At 35.3% G+C, this 18,016-nt stretch overlaps 1 protein-coding gene across 1 annotated transcript in view; it reads right to left on the bottom strand.

Moving 5' to 3' along the window:
- The window catches only part of MLLT10 (MLLT10 histone lysine methyltransferase DOT1L cofactor), a 235,757-nt gene that overhangs the window by 166,078 nt on the left and 51,663 nt on the right, over window positions 1-18,016 (bottom strand). The window contains exon 4 of the mRNA XM_069086119.1: window positions 15,313-15,367. Within this exon, the coding sequence (XP_068942220.1) occupies window positions 15,313-15,367 (55 nt within the window). The remainder of the gene's footprint in view (window positions 1-15,312; window positions 15,368-18,016) is intronic.

The following is an 18,016-nucleotide window of genomic DNA, read 5'->3' as shown; positions in this document are numbered from 1 at the left end:
AGAGAAGGGAGGGAAGTAGCAAGGGAAAAGGGGAAGAAAAGGGAGAGGGTTGATAGAATGGAGGGCAAATTGAGGGTGTGGGTGGTGAAAAGTAAAACTCTAGTGAGGAAGGAAATGAACAAAGGAGATAGAAAAGCATAAACATGGGAAAACATGGGATGAAGAGAAAGACACAGATGGTAATAATAACTGTGAGTGTGACTGGGATGAGCTGTCCCATAAAACAGAAGTGGATAAAAAAATAATAATCCTACAATATGCTGCTAAAAAACACATTGGAAGCAGAGAGATATTACACAGAGTAAATGTAAAAGACTGGAACTGAATAAATTATGCTCCAGTTGAAGTAAAAAAGAAATTCAGGGGTAGCAATCCTGATCTCAGACAAAGCAAAAGCAAAAATAGATCTAATTAAAAGAGACAAGGAAGGAAACTACATCCTGCTAAAAGGTACCACAGACAATGAAGCAATATTATTACTAAACATATATGAATCGTATAGCATCCAAATTCTTCTCTGGAAGAAACAGCAAAACTGAACTAGTGGGGGACCTCAAACTACCCCTCTCAGAGTTAGATAAATCTAAACACAAAATAAACAAAAAGAAAGTTAAGGTGAATAGAAATTTTAGAAGCGTTAGATATGGTTGACCTCTGGAGAAAACTGAATGGGGACAGAAAGGAATATATCTTTTTTCTCAGTGGTATAAGGCACCTACACAAAAACTGACCATGTAGTAGGGCATAAAAAACTAACAACCCAATGCAAAAAGTCTGAAATAATAAAAACATTCTTTTCAGATCGTAACACAATAAAAATCACATGTAATAAAAGTTCATGGAAAGACAGTTTAAAAATGAATTGAAAACTAAATAATCTAATCCTAAAGAATGAGTGAGTCAAACAACAAATCACAGAAACATTCAATAACTTTATTGAAGAGAATGACAATAACAAGACAACATACCAAAACTTACAGGATACAATGAAAGCAGTTGTAGGGGAAGTTTTATATCTCTCAATGCTAACAAGAATAAAATAGAGAGCGGCAGCTAGGTGGCACAGTGAATAGAGCACCAGCCCTGGAGTCAGGAGGACCTGAGTTCAAATGTGGCCTCAGACACTTAACACAAAATACTAGCCGTAAGACCTTAGGCAAGTCACTTAACCCCAAACTGCCCTCCAAAAAGCAAAAAAAATAAAATAAAATAAAGAAAAGGGAATCAATGACTTGGGCACGCAACTAAAAAAGTTAGGAAAAGAACAACTTAAAAATCCCCAATTAAATAACAAATTAAAAATTCTGAAAACCAAAAGAGAGATTAATAAAATTAAAATTAAGAAAATTACTGAACTAATAAATAAAACTAAGAGCTGATTTTATGAAAAAACTAAAAAGATAAACCTTTCCTTAATCTGATTAAAAAAAAAAAGAAAACCAAATTGCCATCATCAAAAATGAAAACAGTAAATTCACCACCAATGAAGACGAAATTGAAGCAATAATTAGGAACTATTTTGCCCAATTCTATGCCAATGAATGTTACAATTTTAGTGAAAGAAATAAATATCTACAAAAATATAAATTGCTCAGATTAAGAGAAGAGGAAATAAAATACTTAGCCCTATTTCAGACAAAAAAATTTAAACAAGCCATCAACAAATACCCTAAGAAAAACTATCCAGGGCCAGATGGATTTACAAGTGAATTCTATCAAACATTTAAAGAACAATTAATTTTGATATTATATAAACTATTTGGGAAAATAGGCAAAGGAGTCCTACCAAATTCTTTTTATGTTATGAGTGTGTTGCTGATCGAAACGAGGAAGAGCCAAAACAGAGAAAGAAAATTATAGACCAATTTCCCTAAGGAACATACATGCAAAAATATTAGATAAAATATTAGCAAAGAGATGACAGCAATTTACCAGGATTATACACTATGAACGGATAGGATTTATACCAGGAATGCATGGCTGGTTCAATATTAGGAAAACTATGAGCATAATTGACCATATCAACAACAAAACTAACAGAAATCATATGATTATCTTTATATGACCAAATACAACACCCATTCCTATTTAAAAAACACTAGAGAAGGGGCAGCTAGACGGCTCAGGGAATAGAGCACTGGCCCTGGAGCCAGGAGGACCTGAGTTCAAATTTGACCTCAGACACTTAACACTTACTAGCTGTGTGACCTTTGGCAAGTCACTTAACCCCAACTGCCCTCCCTTCCCCCCTCCAAAAAGCAAAAAACTAAAAACACTAGAGAGCATAGGAATAGTCTTCTTGAAATGATAAGTAGTATCTATCTAAAACCATCAACAAGCATTATATGCAATGGGGATAAGTCAGAAGCATTTCCCCTAAGATTGCGCATGAAAAAAGAATGTCCTATCACCACTGTTATTCAATACCATACTAGAAATTTTGGCTTTAGCTATAACAGAAAAAGAAATTAAAGGAATTAGAAGCAAATAAGAAATGAAGCTATCACTCTTTGAGGATGATATGATAGTATTTACAGAATCAAGTAAAAAGACTACTTGAAATAATAAACAACTTAAGCAAAGCTGCATAATATAAAATAAAGCCACATAAATCATCAGTAGTTCTATGTATTACCAACAAAGCCCAACAGGAAGAGATAGAGAAATTCCATTTAAAGCTATTGTAAACAATATAAAATATCTGGAAGTCTACCTGCCAAGACAAACCCAGAACTATATGAACACAATTACAAAACACTTTTCACACAAATAGGGTCAAATAAACTATTGGAAAAACATCAGTTGCTCAGGGGTTGGCCAAGCTAAGACAATAAAAATTATAATTCTACCTAATTTATTTATTCAGTGTCATGTCGAACTACCAAAAAGTTATTTTGTAGAGCTAGAAAAAATTTAAAAAATCATCTGGAAGAACAAAAGGTCCAGAAAATCAAGGGAATTAAAGAAAGAAATACAAGGGAAGGTGGTCTAGCTGTACTAGATCTTAAACTGCCTTATAAAGCAGCAACCATCCCTAACTACTTGGTACTGGTGAAGAAGTAAGAGTGGAATAGCTTAAGTGCACAAGACATAGCAGTCAATAACTATAGTAATCTACTATCTGATAAACCCAAATACCCCAACTTCTGCGTTAAGAACTCACTATTTAACAAAAACTAGCTGTCACTTAACTGTAATTGCCCTCCCGTTTCCCCTCCAAAAAGCAAAAAAAAAAAAAAAAAATTTTTTTTAAACTGCTGGGAAAATTGGAAAACCATGGCAATCACTAAGCAGTGACCAACATCTTACACCATATACCAACATATGGTCAAAATGGATATATGATTTAGATATAGAAACTAATACGATAAGCAAACTGAAGAGTAAGGAATAGTTTACCTGACAGATTTATGGAGAATGGAAGAATTTATGACCAAACGAGATAGAGAACATTATGAAATGCAAAATGGATAATTCTGATTAAACTGAAAAATTTTTGCACAAACAAAATCAATGCAACCAAGATTAGAAGAGAAGCAGAAAGTAGGGAAACAATTTTCATAGCCAGTTTATGTGCTAAAGGTCTTATTCCTAAAATATATAAAGAACTGAGTCAAATTCATAAAAATACAAGTCATTCTTAAACTGATAAATGGTCAAAGGATATAAACGGGCAGTTTTCAGATGAAGGAATTAAAGCCATCTAATCATGTGAAAAACTCCTCTAAATCACTACTAATTATAGAAATGCAAATCAAAACAACTGAGGTACCACAACACACCTGTCACACAGGCTAACATGACAAAACAGGAAAATTATAAATGTTGGAGAAGATGTGGGAAAAGTACAACAATGATGCACTGTTGGTGGCCTTCTGAACTGATCCAACCATTCTGGAGAACAATCCAGAACTATGCCCAAATGGCTATAAAAATGTACACACCCTTTGACTCAGCCATACCACTTCTAGGGGTGTATCCCAAAGAGATCACACAAATGGAAAAATAACTCAAATGTACAAAAATATTTATAGCAGCTCTTTTCGTGGTAGCCAAGAATTGGGAATTAAGTGGATATCCACCAACTGGGGAATGGCTGAACAAGTTGTGGTATGTGAATATAATGGAAGAACATTGTGATATGAGAAGTTATGAGCAGGCCGACTTCAAAGACGTGAATGAAGGGAACAGAAGCAAGAGAACGTTGTTCGTACGCGGTAACAGGAGCATTGTGCAACGACTAACTCTGACAGACGTAGCTCCTCTGAGCAATGAAGGATCTAAGACAACTCCAAAAGACTCGTGATACAAAATGATATCCACATCCAGAGAAAGAACTATGGAGTCTAAATACAGATCCAAGCAGACTATTTGCTCTTTTGTTTTGTTTTTTCTTTCTCTTGCTTCCTCCTATTGGTTCTAATTCTTCTTTACAACATGACTAATAAGTAAATATATTTAATATGAATGTATATAAAGAGCCTGTATCTGATTGCATGCCATTCTGGGTAGGGGGAGAGGAGGGCAAGGAAGAAAACTCAGAACTCAAAATCTTGTGGAAGTGAATGATGACAACTAAAAATAAATAATTTTTTTAAAAAGGAAAGCTCCATTAATTCCTCTTTTCTACTGTTTTTAAAAGTTAAAAGAGCTGCATTTTGTCAAAAAAAAATTTCTATATCTACAATAATCATATAATTTTTGTTTTTGTTACTGATATGATCAATTATACTGATAGTTTTCCTAATAATAAGCAATCCTGAATTCCTGGTATGAATCCCACCTGGTCACAGTGTATGATTCTTGTGATATATTGTTATAAACTTCTTTCCAGTATTTTATTTAAAACTTCTGGATCAATATTCATCAGACATGGAGAGGCTAGGTGGCACAGTGAATAGACCACCGGCCCTGGAGTCAGGAGTTCAAATCTGCCCTCAAACACTTAACACTTACTAGCTATGTGACCTTAGCCATGTCACTTAACCCCAATGGCCCTGCTCCAAAAAGAAGAAAAAAAGTTCATCAGACAAACTGGCCTACAGTTTTCTTTCTCCGATTCTGCTCTTCCTGATTTAGGTACTAGCACCATATTTGCATCATAAAAGGAATTTGGTGTCATTTCTTCTTTCCTTGTTCTCTCAAGTAGCTTATATAGCATTACAATTAATTGTTCTTTAAATGTTTGGTAGAATTCACCTACAAGGCCATGCAGTCCCAGGGATTTTTCCTTGGGGAGCTCACTGATGACTTGTTCAATTTTTTTCTAAAATAGGATTATTTAAGCATTCTATTTCTTCTTCTGTTAAACTAGGTGGTTTATTTATTTATTTTCGTAAATAAGTCCATTTCACTTAGATTGTCAAAATTCCTGGCATATAACTGGGCAAAATAGCACCTGATAATTGCTTAAATTTCTTCTTCATTGGTGATAAATTTACCCTTTTCATTTTTGATACTGGCAATTTGGTTTTCATTCTCTTTTTAAATCAAATTACCCAATTATCTATTATATTGGCTTTTTCATAAAACCAGCTCCTATTTTTATTAGCTCAATGATTTTCTAACTTTCAATTTTATTGATCTCTCCTCTGATTTTCAGGAATTCCAATTTGGTGCTTAGTTGATTTTTAATATGTTCTTTTTCTCATTTTTTTATTTTTTTGCTTGCCCAATTCATTGATCTGCTCTTTATTTTATTGATGTAAGCAATTTAGAAATAGAAAATTTTCCCTAAGTGATGCTTTAGAAGGATCTAGCAAATTTTGGTAAATTTAGTAAATGCTGTCTTGTTATTGTCATTCTCTTTAATGAAATTATTGATTGTTTCTATGATTAGTTCTCTGATCCACTCATTCTTAGTTAGATTATTTAGGGATGTAGGGGCAGCTAGGTGGGGCAGTGAATAGAGCACCCACCCTGGAGTCAGGAGGACCTGAGTTCAAATGTGGCCTCAGACACTTAACACAAAAACTAGCTGTGTGACCTTAGGCAAGTCACTTAACCCCAACTGCCCTCCAAAAAGGAAAAAAAAGGAAGATTATTTAGGGGCAGCTAGGTGGCAAAGTGAATAGAGCAAGGGCCCTGGAGTCAGGAAGACCTGAGTACACTTGACACTTACTAGCTGTGTGACCTTGGGCAAATCACTTAATCCCCAACTGCCATGTCTTGCCCCCTCCAAAAAAAAAAAAATGTCACCAATGATACCCTAGATAATCAGAAAATTCAATGTCCTCCTTATGTCCCTAACCTTCCTTGATCTCTAGAACACAAGAGTTTCAACAATAACTTCAATAAAGTAGCATGTTGTAAATAATGTAATAAAAACTAGCTCTTAGCAGAATATCCAGCTCATAGGAGGAAATTAATAAATGCCAATCGACTGAAAAATCATGAACCTTTGTGAATACTGCCAATAAACCCAATCAAAAAGAGAGGGAAAAAATTTCATTCAAAATAACTACAGAACATACATAACAGATGGAAATTCACCTATGAAGACATGGAGGATTTATATACATACAAGCACAAAAGTCTCTTTACAAAAATAAAGACAAATAATTAGAAATATAAACTGCTAATGGTTAGTCAATAATTTATTAGGCACTCACTATGTACCAGGAATTGTGCAAACATAATAAAAATGACAATGTTACTAGAATTATTTACAGACTCAATATGATAGCAAACTATCAAGAATTAGGGGAAACATTACAAAATTCATCCAGAAATCAAGTACTCTCAAAGGAAAAAGTAGGAGAGATCAACTAATACCAGATTGCAAACTATACTACAAAGATGAAATTAACACAACTATTTGGTATTATTTTAAAATAAAAATTATTTAGTTGAGCAGATTTGAAAAAGACATAGAAGCAATCAAACATAATAGCAAAATATAAAATAAACCCCAGGCTTGGACCATGGACCACTTTGAGAAAGCTTATTTGATTAGTGTCAGACTGCCAGAAATGAAGTTTAGACCAACATTTTTATGATATATTCCATAAAAAGCTTTGAATGTGGGATGGCTAGGTGGTGCAGTGAATAGAGCACTGGCCCTGGAGTCAGGAGGACGAGAGTTCAAATCTGGCCTCAGACACTTAACACAAGCTGTGTGACCTTAGGCAGGTCACTTAACCCCAATTGCCCTGCCTTCCCCTCTCCAAAAAAAGCAATAAATAAATTTTAAAAAAAATTTTAAAAAGCTTTGAATGTACATGATTTAGATATAAAAGATAATAGCAAAAATAAACTAGAAGGGCATGTAAAGAAATAATTCTCATAGGAGAAGAGTTCTTGAGCAAACAAGGAATAGAGAGGATAGATAAAATGGATTATATAAAACTGAAAAACTTTTGAAAAATGCAGCAAGAATTGGAAGGCAAAGGGAAACAGTAAACTGAGAAATAATTTTTGCAGAATTTCTGATAAGGAACTGATAGCTAAGATATACAGTAAACCGAAACATATGTAAGATCAAGAGTCAATCTACAATAAATGATCAAAAAGAAACAAACAGGCATTTCTCAAGGTAAGAAATCAAATCTATCAAAAACATGAAAAAATGATCTAAATCACAAATAAGAGAAATACAAATTAAAGTAACTCAGGTTATATTTCACATTTGTTAGATTGGCAAAGATGATGAAAAATGAAAATTGCAATTGTTGGAGGATCTGTGGGAAGAAAGATATGTTTATTCACTGCTGGTAGCCTTCCATTCTAGAAAGTCAAATGGACCTATAATCAAAAAATGACTAAAAGAAACCCCATTTAGGCAAAAAAAAAAAAAAAAAGTACCACTACTAGACATATACTTCAAAGACAGAAAGGACCAGAAAGTTTTTTTTTTTATATATATATTCTTATAACAGTATTATTTGTTATAAAAAAGAACTGGAAATCAAAGGGGGTACCCATCAAATGGTAATGGCTAAGAAAAAGAAATAAATGAAAAATACAAATGAAAAGGCATGGTATTATATTGTATGAAATGACAAAGAGATTGGCCTGAGAAAAACCAAGGAGAATTTGTATAAACTGATATAGAATAAAGAAAGCAGAACCATAATCCAATTAAAAAGCATGTCTCATCAAAACCTGCTGATGTTGGTTAAAAAAGAGATAGATCAATAGAATGGACGAGACAAGGGAGGACCAGAAATAATGAACCTCAGTAACACTGGACTGATAAAGTTGAAAACATAAATTAACTAGGAAAAAACTATTCAATAAAAACTGCTGGGAAAACTGGAAAGTAATCTGGAGAAATTAGACTTAGGCCAATATCTCATACCATATTCCACAAGATATTCTTTTAAAAACAATATATATATATATATATATATATATATATACACACACACACACACACACACACACATCATCACATTATTATGTGTGATATCATAAATAATGTATCATTATTTTAAAAATAAGAAGATAAACAGATCATATACCTGTAACAGATAAGGACAACAGATGTATTCTTTTTTTTTTTTTAAGCAACCGGGGTTAAGTAACTTGCTCAAGGTTACATGGCCAGTTATTTCTGGGTGTGGTGCTGAACATCTGAGCCCGGATTTGATCCTGGTCATCCTGACACTTGAGCCGGTGCTCTTACTCGCTGAGCCACCTGGCCGCCCCTAAGCAATTGGGGTTAAGTAACTTGCTCAAGGTTACACGGCCAGGTGTTTCTGGATGGGTGCTAAGTGTCTTAGCCCGGGATTCGATCTCCAGGTCTTCTCAACACTGGAGCCGGTGCTCTTACTCGCTGTGCTACCATACCTGGCCGCCCCAAGAGAGCATATTCTTAACCAAACAAATATGTATTCTTAACCAAAGACAAGAAGTAATTACAAAAGATAAAAAAGATAACTTTTATTAAACTAAAAAGCTTCTACATAAACAAAATTAATGCCCCTAGAATATGTAGGCAAAGTGGTCAAACAGGAAAAGAATCTTTGCATCAAACTTCTCTGACAAGAGTCTGGTACCCAAAATACATAAACAATTAATAAATACATATAAGTAATTAAAGAACACAGACAACAGTCCTCAAAAGAGGAACTGCAGAGCATTCTCAACCATAGAAAAGAATGCTCTAAATCACTAATAAGAGAAATGCAAATCAAAAAAACACTGTGGTTTCATTTCATACCCCAGCAAATTGGCAAAGAGTTTTTTTAAAAAGGCAGCAGTCGGGGCGGCCAGGTAGCACAAAAAAAAAAAGCTTAAAAAAAAAAAAAAAAAGGCAGCAGTCAATGATGGAAAGGCGGTGGAATGATGGGCACACTAATGCATTGTTGGTGGATCTCTGAAATGGTACAACCATTTTGGAAAGCAATTTGGAATTATGAAAGTAAAGTAACTAAAATATATATACCCTTTGAATGAAAAAACTCCATTAATGGATTTACAATCTAAGAAAGTCATTGCTAAACAAAGTTCCCCCATAAACCAAAATATTTATAGCAATACTTTTAGCGACAGAATTGGAAACAAAGTAAATGCCACTGACTGCGAAATGGCTACACAAATTGTGGCACATGGATATAATGAAATATTACTGTACTGTATGAAATGATGTGTGTGATGGAAGAGAAACATAGGAAGATCTACAAGAAATGGTGCAAACTGAAGTAAGCGGAGCCAAAAAAAAATATTATACAAAACCACCTCAACGATGTAGATGAAAAGAATGACTACATGGCAAAAAAATCAAAAATGAATTCAACAAAATTAAAAAGATCAAGGAGAATTTGATGAGATACAAGAAAACAGCCCTAACCCACCCTCAGTTTCAGAAGACAGAAAGTAGACCTATTAAACAATGCTTGATTTAATGCATGCTAAAGAAAATAGGGGAAGGAAAAATATCTATTTGGATTGGGGTATCAGTCCCCAGGGTAAAAAACTGAAAAAAGAATTTAAGCTGCAGGAGAATCCTGGAGGTTAAGGATTATTCACTTTTCTATCTACAATTGTGAAATATGCTTATATGTTTTTTTATTATTATTAACTTGACAAATATCAATCAATATGAACACTTCATACAAAGAAGAGTTCCCTTTCCTTTCCTCTCTATTCTCTTCCTTTCCTTCCTTTTTCTTTTCTTCTCTTCCCTTACTTTGGGACATAAACTCTGCAGTTTTTTATCCTGGGGACAAAGCACCCCCCCTAAACCAAACAGATATTTTTTCCTCCTCTATTTTCTTTGCTGGCCCTTTATTTTCCTTCCTATCATTTAGGTAAAGCATTCCCTATGCATGTACTTTTCATCTTTTCTCTTCCTTCCTTCTCTCACATCAGTCTTATTTACTTACTTAGTTGACTCCCTCTATGTACCATCTCCCACTTGCAAACTCCAGTTGAGATTTATGTGTCCAATTAACTATAAAAGATTTGGGAGAGTCTGCAAGTACCTCAAATGCAACATGTCTAAAATTCATCTTGTAGTATGTTTTCCTTTAAACCTGTTCCTCTTTTTAAATCTAACTAGATGTTCAAAACAGAACTAATCTTGCCCCTAAAACTTCTCATTCTTAATTTTGCCTTTTTTTTTCCTACTGAGATCACTAACATCCTTCCAGTCACTCAGGTTTGAAATCAGAGTAAAATAACTCTTCCCTCTACTTCGCCTTTCACAAACAAACAGTTCTTAAGTACTACTGATTCTATCTCCACAGCATCAAAGTTCAGCAACCTAAAAATATCTTATTTTTTAATAAGCAAAAAATCCTCCTCCTCTCTCACCAATCCTCAACTGAAACAAAAATCCCTTTTAAAAACATGCACAGACAAGTAAAACAAATTCTCACATTGGTTATATCTAGATATAATATATATGTACAAGTATTTATATTCTGCATTAAGCCCTTCAAATCTCTAACAGGAAGTGAGTAGCATGTTATGGCTGGAATCAGAGTTGGTCTTTACACTAACCAGAATTCTTAATTCTTTCAAAATTGTTTGTCTTCATGATATCATTATCACTATATAAAGTGTTCTGATTCTGTTCACTTCACTATGCATCAGTTCATATTAAGTCTTTCCCAATTTTTGTGAACACATCTCGATCGTTTCTTACAGTATAATATTCTGTTGCATTTCCATACCATAACTTATTTAGCCATTTCACAATTTATGGGCACCCCTTTGCTTAGGAAAAATCTCTCTCTCCCTTAATCTAATTCTAATTTCCCATTCTCCCTGGTTTCCCTCCCATTTCCCTGTTGAGTACCCCAATATTTGTGAATGTGTGCATTCTACCCTTTGACCAGCTAAGATGACAGTGATATTCAAGAGTCAGCTGTGTGTCCCTCCCTCCCTTAACTCCTCTTCATTTGTACGGTGTTTCCCCAATAATAAGACCTATCCCGAAAATAAGCCCTCCCCTTACTGTGTAAGATTCTTCTAAAATAAGCCCTCCCCCGAAAATAAGCCCTATTGAGATTGCTACTGTACTAAAGGTGATCCCCTGCACTACACGCTACATTACGTTACCCTCTGTATGCACCACCCCCCCCCAGGTGAAACGCACGCCGCGCTCCGAGCTGCATCCAATCAGAGCTGCAGCAGTGAGCGCGTCATCCTGTTCTTCCCCAGTGATTTGCTTGCTGGCGCCATTGAGAGCAGTGCCGCGGAGGAGAGCTAAGGCAGGACAACATAAGCCCTCCCCTGAAAATAAGCCCTCTGGTGGTTTTTCTTTCCAAAAAAATTAATAAGACAGTGTCTTATTATCGGGGAAACACGGTACAGATCTCTACTTGATGGACCCTGATTATGTGAGATAATTTTCCTTAACTTCCTTTCTCTCCCCTCTTCCTACCCCTGAATATATTTGCCTAATCCTGTCATTACATCCTCTTAAGATCATCAAGACATAACAAAACCACTACCAAGCATTCTAATTATATTCCCTCTATGATCCCTGATGATGATACAGTTCAGAGGGGACATGACATGTATCATCTCCAATATTGGAATGTAAGCAGTTTATCCTGGCTTAGTTTCATATGATCGCTCACTTGTGTTAACCTTTTTATTTTGTTATTCACTACTGTATCTGAACTTCAAAGTTTCTACACAGCTCTGGTCTTTCCATCAGGAATGGTTGGAAATCCTGTTTAATAAAATAAAAATACACACATACACATACACACACACACACACACATATACACCCCCCAGCATTATAGTCAGTTCTGAAAGTTAAGTTGGTTGTAACTATACATCTTTTGCCTTCTGTAATATCAAATTCCAAGCTCACTGGTCCTTTCTGGTGATGGTTGTTAAATTATTGGTGATCATGACTATGTCTCCTCAGTACTTGAATTATTTTGGTTCTGGAAGCTTGCAGTATTTTTTATTTGACCCAAAACTTCTGAATTTTGTGATATTCCTGGAAATTTTTATGTTGGGGTTTTTCAGTAGATGGCCAGTGGAGTCTCTTTTTCACCTTTTCCCTCTGGTTCTAAGAAATCTGTTTAGTTTTCTTAAAACAGAATGTCTAGGCTTTTGTTATAGCTGTAGTATTTAGATAATCAAATAATCCTCAAATTTTTTTCTACTTCATCTATTTTTCAGGTGGGTTGTTTTGCTTTGAGACACATTACATTTTCATCTATCTTCCTTTAAATCTTTTGACTTTATTTTACTATTTTTTGTTGTCTCATGGAGTCATTGAATTCTCTTTGGTCCATTCAAATTAACAGCAAGTTTCTTCCTTGGGGAAGGTTTTGTACCTCTTATGCCAAGCTGTTAATTCCCTTCTCAAGTCTTTTTTACATAGTTCTCATTTCTTTTCAAATTTTTTCCTCAAGCGTTCCTATTTCATTTATAGATAGTCTTGTTTAAACTCTTAAAAAAAACAAAACCAAAACACTCTTGCTTCATCTTCTTCAGGAATTCTGTGCCCAAGCTGTTTTTTCTCTGAGGTTTTGCATGTAGATATTTTGGAGTCACTCTCTTCTAGGTTTGTATCTTGAGCTTCCCAGCCACCACAACAGTAATTTACAACGGGATTCTTTTTTTGTTTGCCCCTTCTCGCAGCCTGCTTCCTGACTTCAGACTTGATGTTAGGGCTGGGCTCTTTGCCCTTCTGTTGGGATAGTCTGAGCTGATACTATTGCTGCTTTCTTGAAGTACTGTGTTTTTCCAGAATCTCAGGACAGGCTTGGAACCTGCAACCCAGAGCAGCAGTAAACTGCTGTTGGACAGCACCCCTTATTGGACAAATAGGAAGTTCTGATGCCTAAGAGTAACAGAAATACAGGCTGTCTTTTGGTCTGGGATTCCTGCCCTGGTTGTGGTTCTGAAGACTGTTCCTGGTGTTAGAGCTCAGACCCTGATTTATTCCTTGGATGTAGCCATACCACTGCTACTTGTTTCTGAACTTGCCCCCTTTTACCCGGGTACACCATCCAGGAATGTTGGGTCCCTCCATAGTCCACCCTGGATTAACTACAACTAGATACTTGAGACACCAAAGCTAGAAGGTGGCACCTGTCCCTGCACCCTGCACATTCTGCTCTAGTATCTGTCTAGGATCTCCACTTACTCCAGTGCATATGCTCTCCTTGGCTACTGAACTGCTCCAAATATGGTATGTTCCAGCCTACACCAAGGCTTATAGACTCTAAATTCACATTTATTTCTCTCCTATCTCTTGCTTTCCATTCACAAAACCAACACTCTACCATAAGACCTCATCTCCTCTATCCTGGACTATTCTAATCTACTCCCAATGGTCTCCTTGACTCTAGTCTCTCTCATCTTCAAATCACCTTCCACAGAACTCCCAAACTGATACACCTAAGATACTCATCTAATCATGGCCTTCCACCTTCCATTTGGTAGCTTTAGTGACTCCCAAATGCTTCTGTAAAATGCAAACTTCTCTGTTTGGAATATCTAGACATCTGACTCCAGTCTGTGTTTCCACCATTATTGTATATTGTTCTCCTTTACATATCTGACATTCTAGCTAAACTGGCCAACCTGTGATTCATGAACAACATTCTGCCCCTTGTTTGCTCCGCCCATGCTTTCTGCAGAGGCTGTCCTCCAAGCCTGTAATGTAGCTTCTCCTTACTTTGGCTTCAGTGAATCCCAAATCATTCAGCTCATGTGCTGCCTCCTATATTAGGCTAATCCAGATTCTGCCAGCTGCTAGTGATCTAATCCTAGAAATTATCTAGCCTAAATTTCGTTTTAATTTATGCGTTAGATATTCACATCGCTCCCTACCTCTAGTCCCCCTTACCCTACCAGTAAAACATAAGCTTAAAAGCAGGAACTATTTTGGTTTTGTCCTTATATACTCAGTATTTGGCACATAGTAAATATTAAATAAAAACTTACTGAATGAAATGTCTCCATGTTGCACGACCATTTACCCAAATTCCCACATTCACATGCTCAGATTATCTTTGATACTTCCTTCTGCTTTTCCTCTCATATTCAACTAATGACAAAATCCTAACAATTCTAACCTCAATAATGTAACTTACATTTCCCCCCTCATCTCTTTTCCAAATGCCATTTATTGGTACAGAATGCTACTCCAATCTACAAGAACTATATTAGTATTCTCCTAATCAGTCCTCCTGCCTCCATTCTCCCCTCACTCCAAGTCATCTCTAACATACCACTCATAGAATAATGTATCTTATTCAAAGCTCTAGTTATATTACCCTTCTGTTCAAAGATCTTCAGCGATTCCCTATCCATCGACCAAGTTCAAACTCTTCTGCCAAGTATTCAAAGATCACCACAATGGGGCACAACCTTACCTTTTTCTTACTACTTTCCATACAGGGATCTATGCTCCAGTCAAACTGAATCACTCTAATACTGTGCAAACTTCCTATGCTTTCCAATTTCCATGATTTTGCACAAATCATTCCTTAGGTATGAAATATGCTTTCTATAATTCTTTTTATTTTTTTAACCTAAAATACAACCCATCCTTTAAAGCCACATGTCAACTGTTCTACAAAGCCCACACTAATATATCTCTTCCACTTTCCACACAACATTCTGTTTGGCACCTCAGTGTTTGATGAATGAATAAAGCTGAGGACAAGAGTTTATGAAACTTGCCTAAAACCCCCATAAATGATGACAGAAGCAAAAAAGCCTATCTTACATATCATTTGATACCCAGCCTAGGCTTCTTTCTACTATACTATATTGCCTTAAAATAATTTGTCATATTAAGTTCACAAAGAATTTTGAACATATCATACACATTTCAAAATACTTTTTTCCAATTTTAAATAAAAATTTTACAATTTTTAGTACTTACCCCCATTATCTGTTCTCTTTAAAGCACCATCCTTATGAGGACATAATTCACATCTCTAGAGGAAAAACAAAAAGCAAAACATGATGGAAATTATGAACTTAGCACAAGTTCATTAACTGCAAAAGACCATAGTATTCAATGCTATTTTATTAAGGAAAAAAAATACTTCAGATGATGGACACAATTTGAATTAGCAACTCCCAACAGTGCAATATAAAAATTTCCAAATTATAATTTATCTTCCTTAAGAATAAATAGCATAGCGAGTAAGAGCACCGGCTCCAGTGTTGGGATGACCTAGAGATCAAATCCCGGGCTCAGACACTCAGCACCACATCCAGAAATAACTGGCTGTGTAACCTTGAGCAAGTTACTTAACCCCAATTGCTTTAAAAAAAAAAAAAAAGAATAAATAGCATAATATTTTTCAAAGGACTTAATGCCAACTTCTTTTCTTTGTTAATTTATTTCAAACTTAAATACACAATAAGAAAAGAAAAAGAAATATTATAAAAAAAATACAAAAGGGAGGAAAACATTGCTATGGGCACAGCAAAAGAAAGGATTAAATTAACAGCAATAAATTTCCAGAGAGCCTATATAATAAATAATATAAACACATATCTATACACACATATGTACACATATACACATGTGTATTTACATAGAGACATACATATTTATACTTAGATATAATCATACTCAGAAATATGCATTCATATGCATCTATGTAAGACCATACTACACTTTTTTTAAAGTCCTGCTTCTCTAAGGGTAGATAACGTATTTCTTCATAGGTCCAAGTCTTTCCCTACTTTTTCTAAGTCCACCAATTTGTTTCCTATACCATAGCAATATTCCAACCTTATACTGTCTAGTTATTTTAAATAATCTAAAACAAAATTAATATATCTGACACGCAGTGTTTTCCTATTTTTCTTTGTTGTTTAAGCCTATGTTAGCTTAAACTTCGTCTGAGATCATTACTACCCTTGCTTTTTCCCCCCTTAATAAATTCTACTCCTGATCTTTCTTTTATTTTGTGTGTCTCTCCTCTTTTCTATCCCTCCTGACTCCTCTACTTTGCTTCTACTGGTTACCTTGCCTTCCTATTACTTAACCTAACCCTCACCTCCCCAAAGATCCCTCCCTAATCCTCTCCTTCCTCCCCATTCCCTCAGGTTTTTTCTTTCTTTCTGAATTTAGAAGACTTTTATGCCCTTCTAGCTATATATGTATTGTTCCCTCTTTAACCTACTGTCAATGAGTAGGGTTCCAGAACTACTGGCCCTCGTCCACCATTTAATTCCTCTGTGTCAGTTCTTGCTCTCACACCTCATTTTTATAATTACTCATTTTACCTTTTCCTAGACAGTTTACTTTTTAGTATCACTTCACACTCAGCTCCACCCCCAGCTCCACCACAATCTTTCTTCTGAACTACCTAATTACTAAATAACCATCTCAGACACAGAATTTACATTTCCTTGAATAAAAAGTAAACAGTTTGTCCTTATTGGGTTCCCTTGTAACTAGTCTTTGATGTTTACCTTATATTTCTCTTAGATCTTGTATGTCAAATTTTCTACTGATTTCAGATCTTTTTGCAACAAAATCCTTAAAGTCTAACAATTCATTGAATGTCCATTTTTTCATTCAGGTGCATGCTTAACTTTAATGGGCATGGTATTTTCAGCTGTAACCCCAGTTCTTTTTCTCTTTGATATACAGTGTTCCAGGACCTGCTGTCTTTTAGGGTAACTGCTGCTAGGTCCTGTGTAATTCTAATTGTGGCTCCACTATATTTGAATGTTTTTTTTTTCTTTTTGCTCATAATATTTTCTCCTTGAGCTGGCGGTTTCAGAATCTAGCTATAGTATTCCTGTAGTTTTTCCTTGTAGGATTCTCTTTCAGGTGGTGATTGGTGTGTTTTTCTATTTCTATTTTCCTTTCATGTTCTAACATTTCAGGACAATTTGCTTTGACTATATCTTGTATTATTGCATCAAGACTTTTTTTTTTCATTGTAGCTTTCAGGTAGTCCAATTATTCTCATGTTTTCTCTTCTTGATCTGTTTTCCAAATCAGTTGTTCTTCTAATGAGATGTTTCACTTTCTCTATTTTTTCATTCTTTTTATCTTCTTTTGTTATTTCTTGGTCTCTTATAACTTCATTGTCTTCCCCTTGCCCAATTCTAATTTTCAAAAGGTTGTTTTCTTCCTTAAGATTCTGGATCTCCTTTTCTAATTGGTTGACTTTCTTTTCATCATCTTGTTTCTCTTGGATTATACTTTAAAAAAATTTTTTTTCCTCAAATCTCTCATTTGATTTTTAAAGTCTTTTTTAAGTTCTTCTATGAATTTTTTGGGGACAGGGGACCATTTGACGTTACTTTTCAGGGTAGCAGACACTTTTTTTGCTTCAATATTCTCCTTTGAAGATGAATCCCAGTCTCCACTATTTCCAGAGTAGCGTTCTATGGTTGGGTTCTTTCGCCTTGCCTGCTTTTTTTTTTTTTTATCTGTTTATTATTATAATCACCTCTAGTCCAGGGGAGTAGGGGATAGTATCTCTGGCCTGGAACCAAAACCAAGAATTCAGCATTCCTGTAAATGTCCATGCAGTCTGAAGTGTTCCCTGCCCACTGCTTCTGTACTCACTAGGCCTATACTGCTTCTTTCTTTCCCAGAGCTGAGTCTCAGC

The sequence above is a fragment of the Petaurus breviceps genome, unplaced genomic scaffold (genome assembly GCF_028583685.1).
Source record: "Petaurus breviceps papuanus isolate PSGF00001 unplaced genomic scaffold, PetGlider_PUasm1.0 178, whole genome shotgun sequence".
NCBI classification, from domain to species: Eukaryota; Metazoa; Chordata; class Mammalia; order Diprotodontia; family Petauridae; genus Petaurus; species Petaurus breviceps.
The sequence above is the reverse complement of the archived record's forward strand: the minus strand, read 5'-3'. Positions and strand labels throughout refer to the sequence as shown.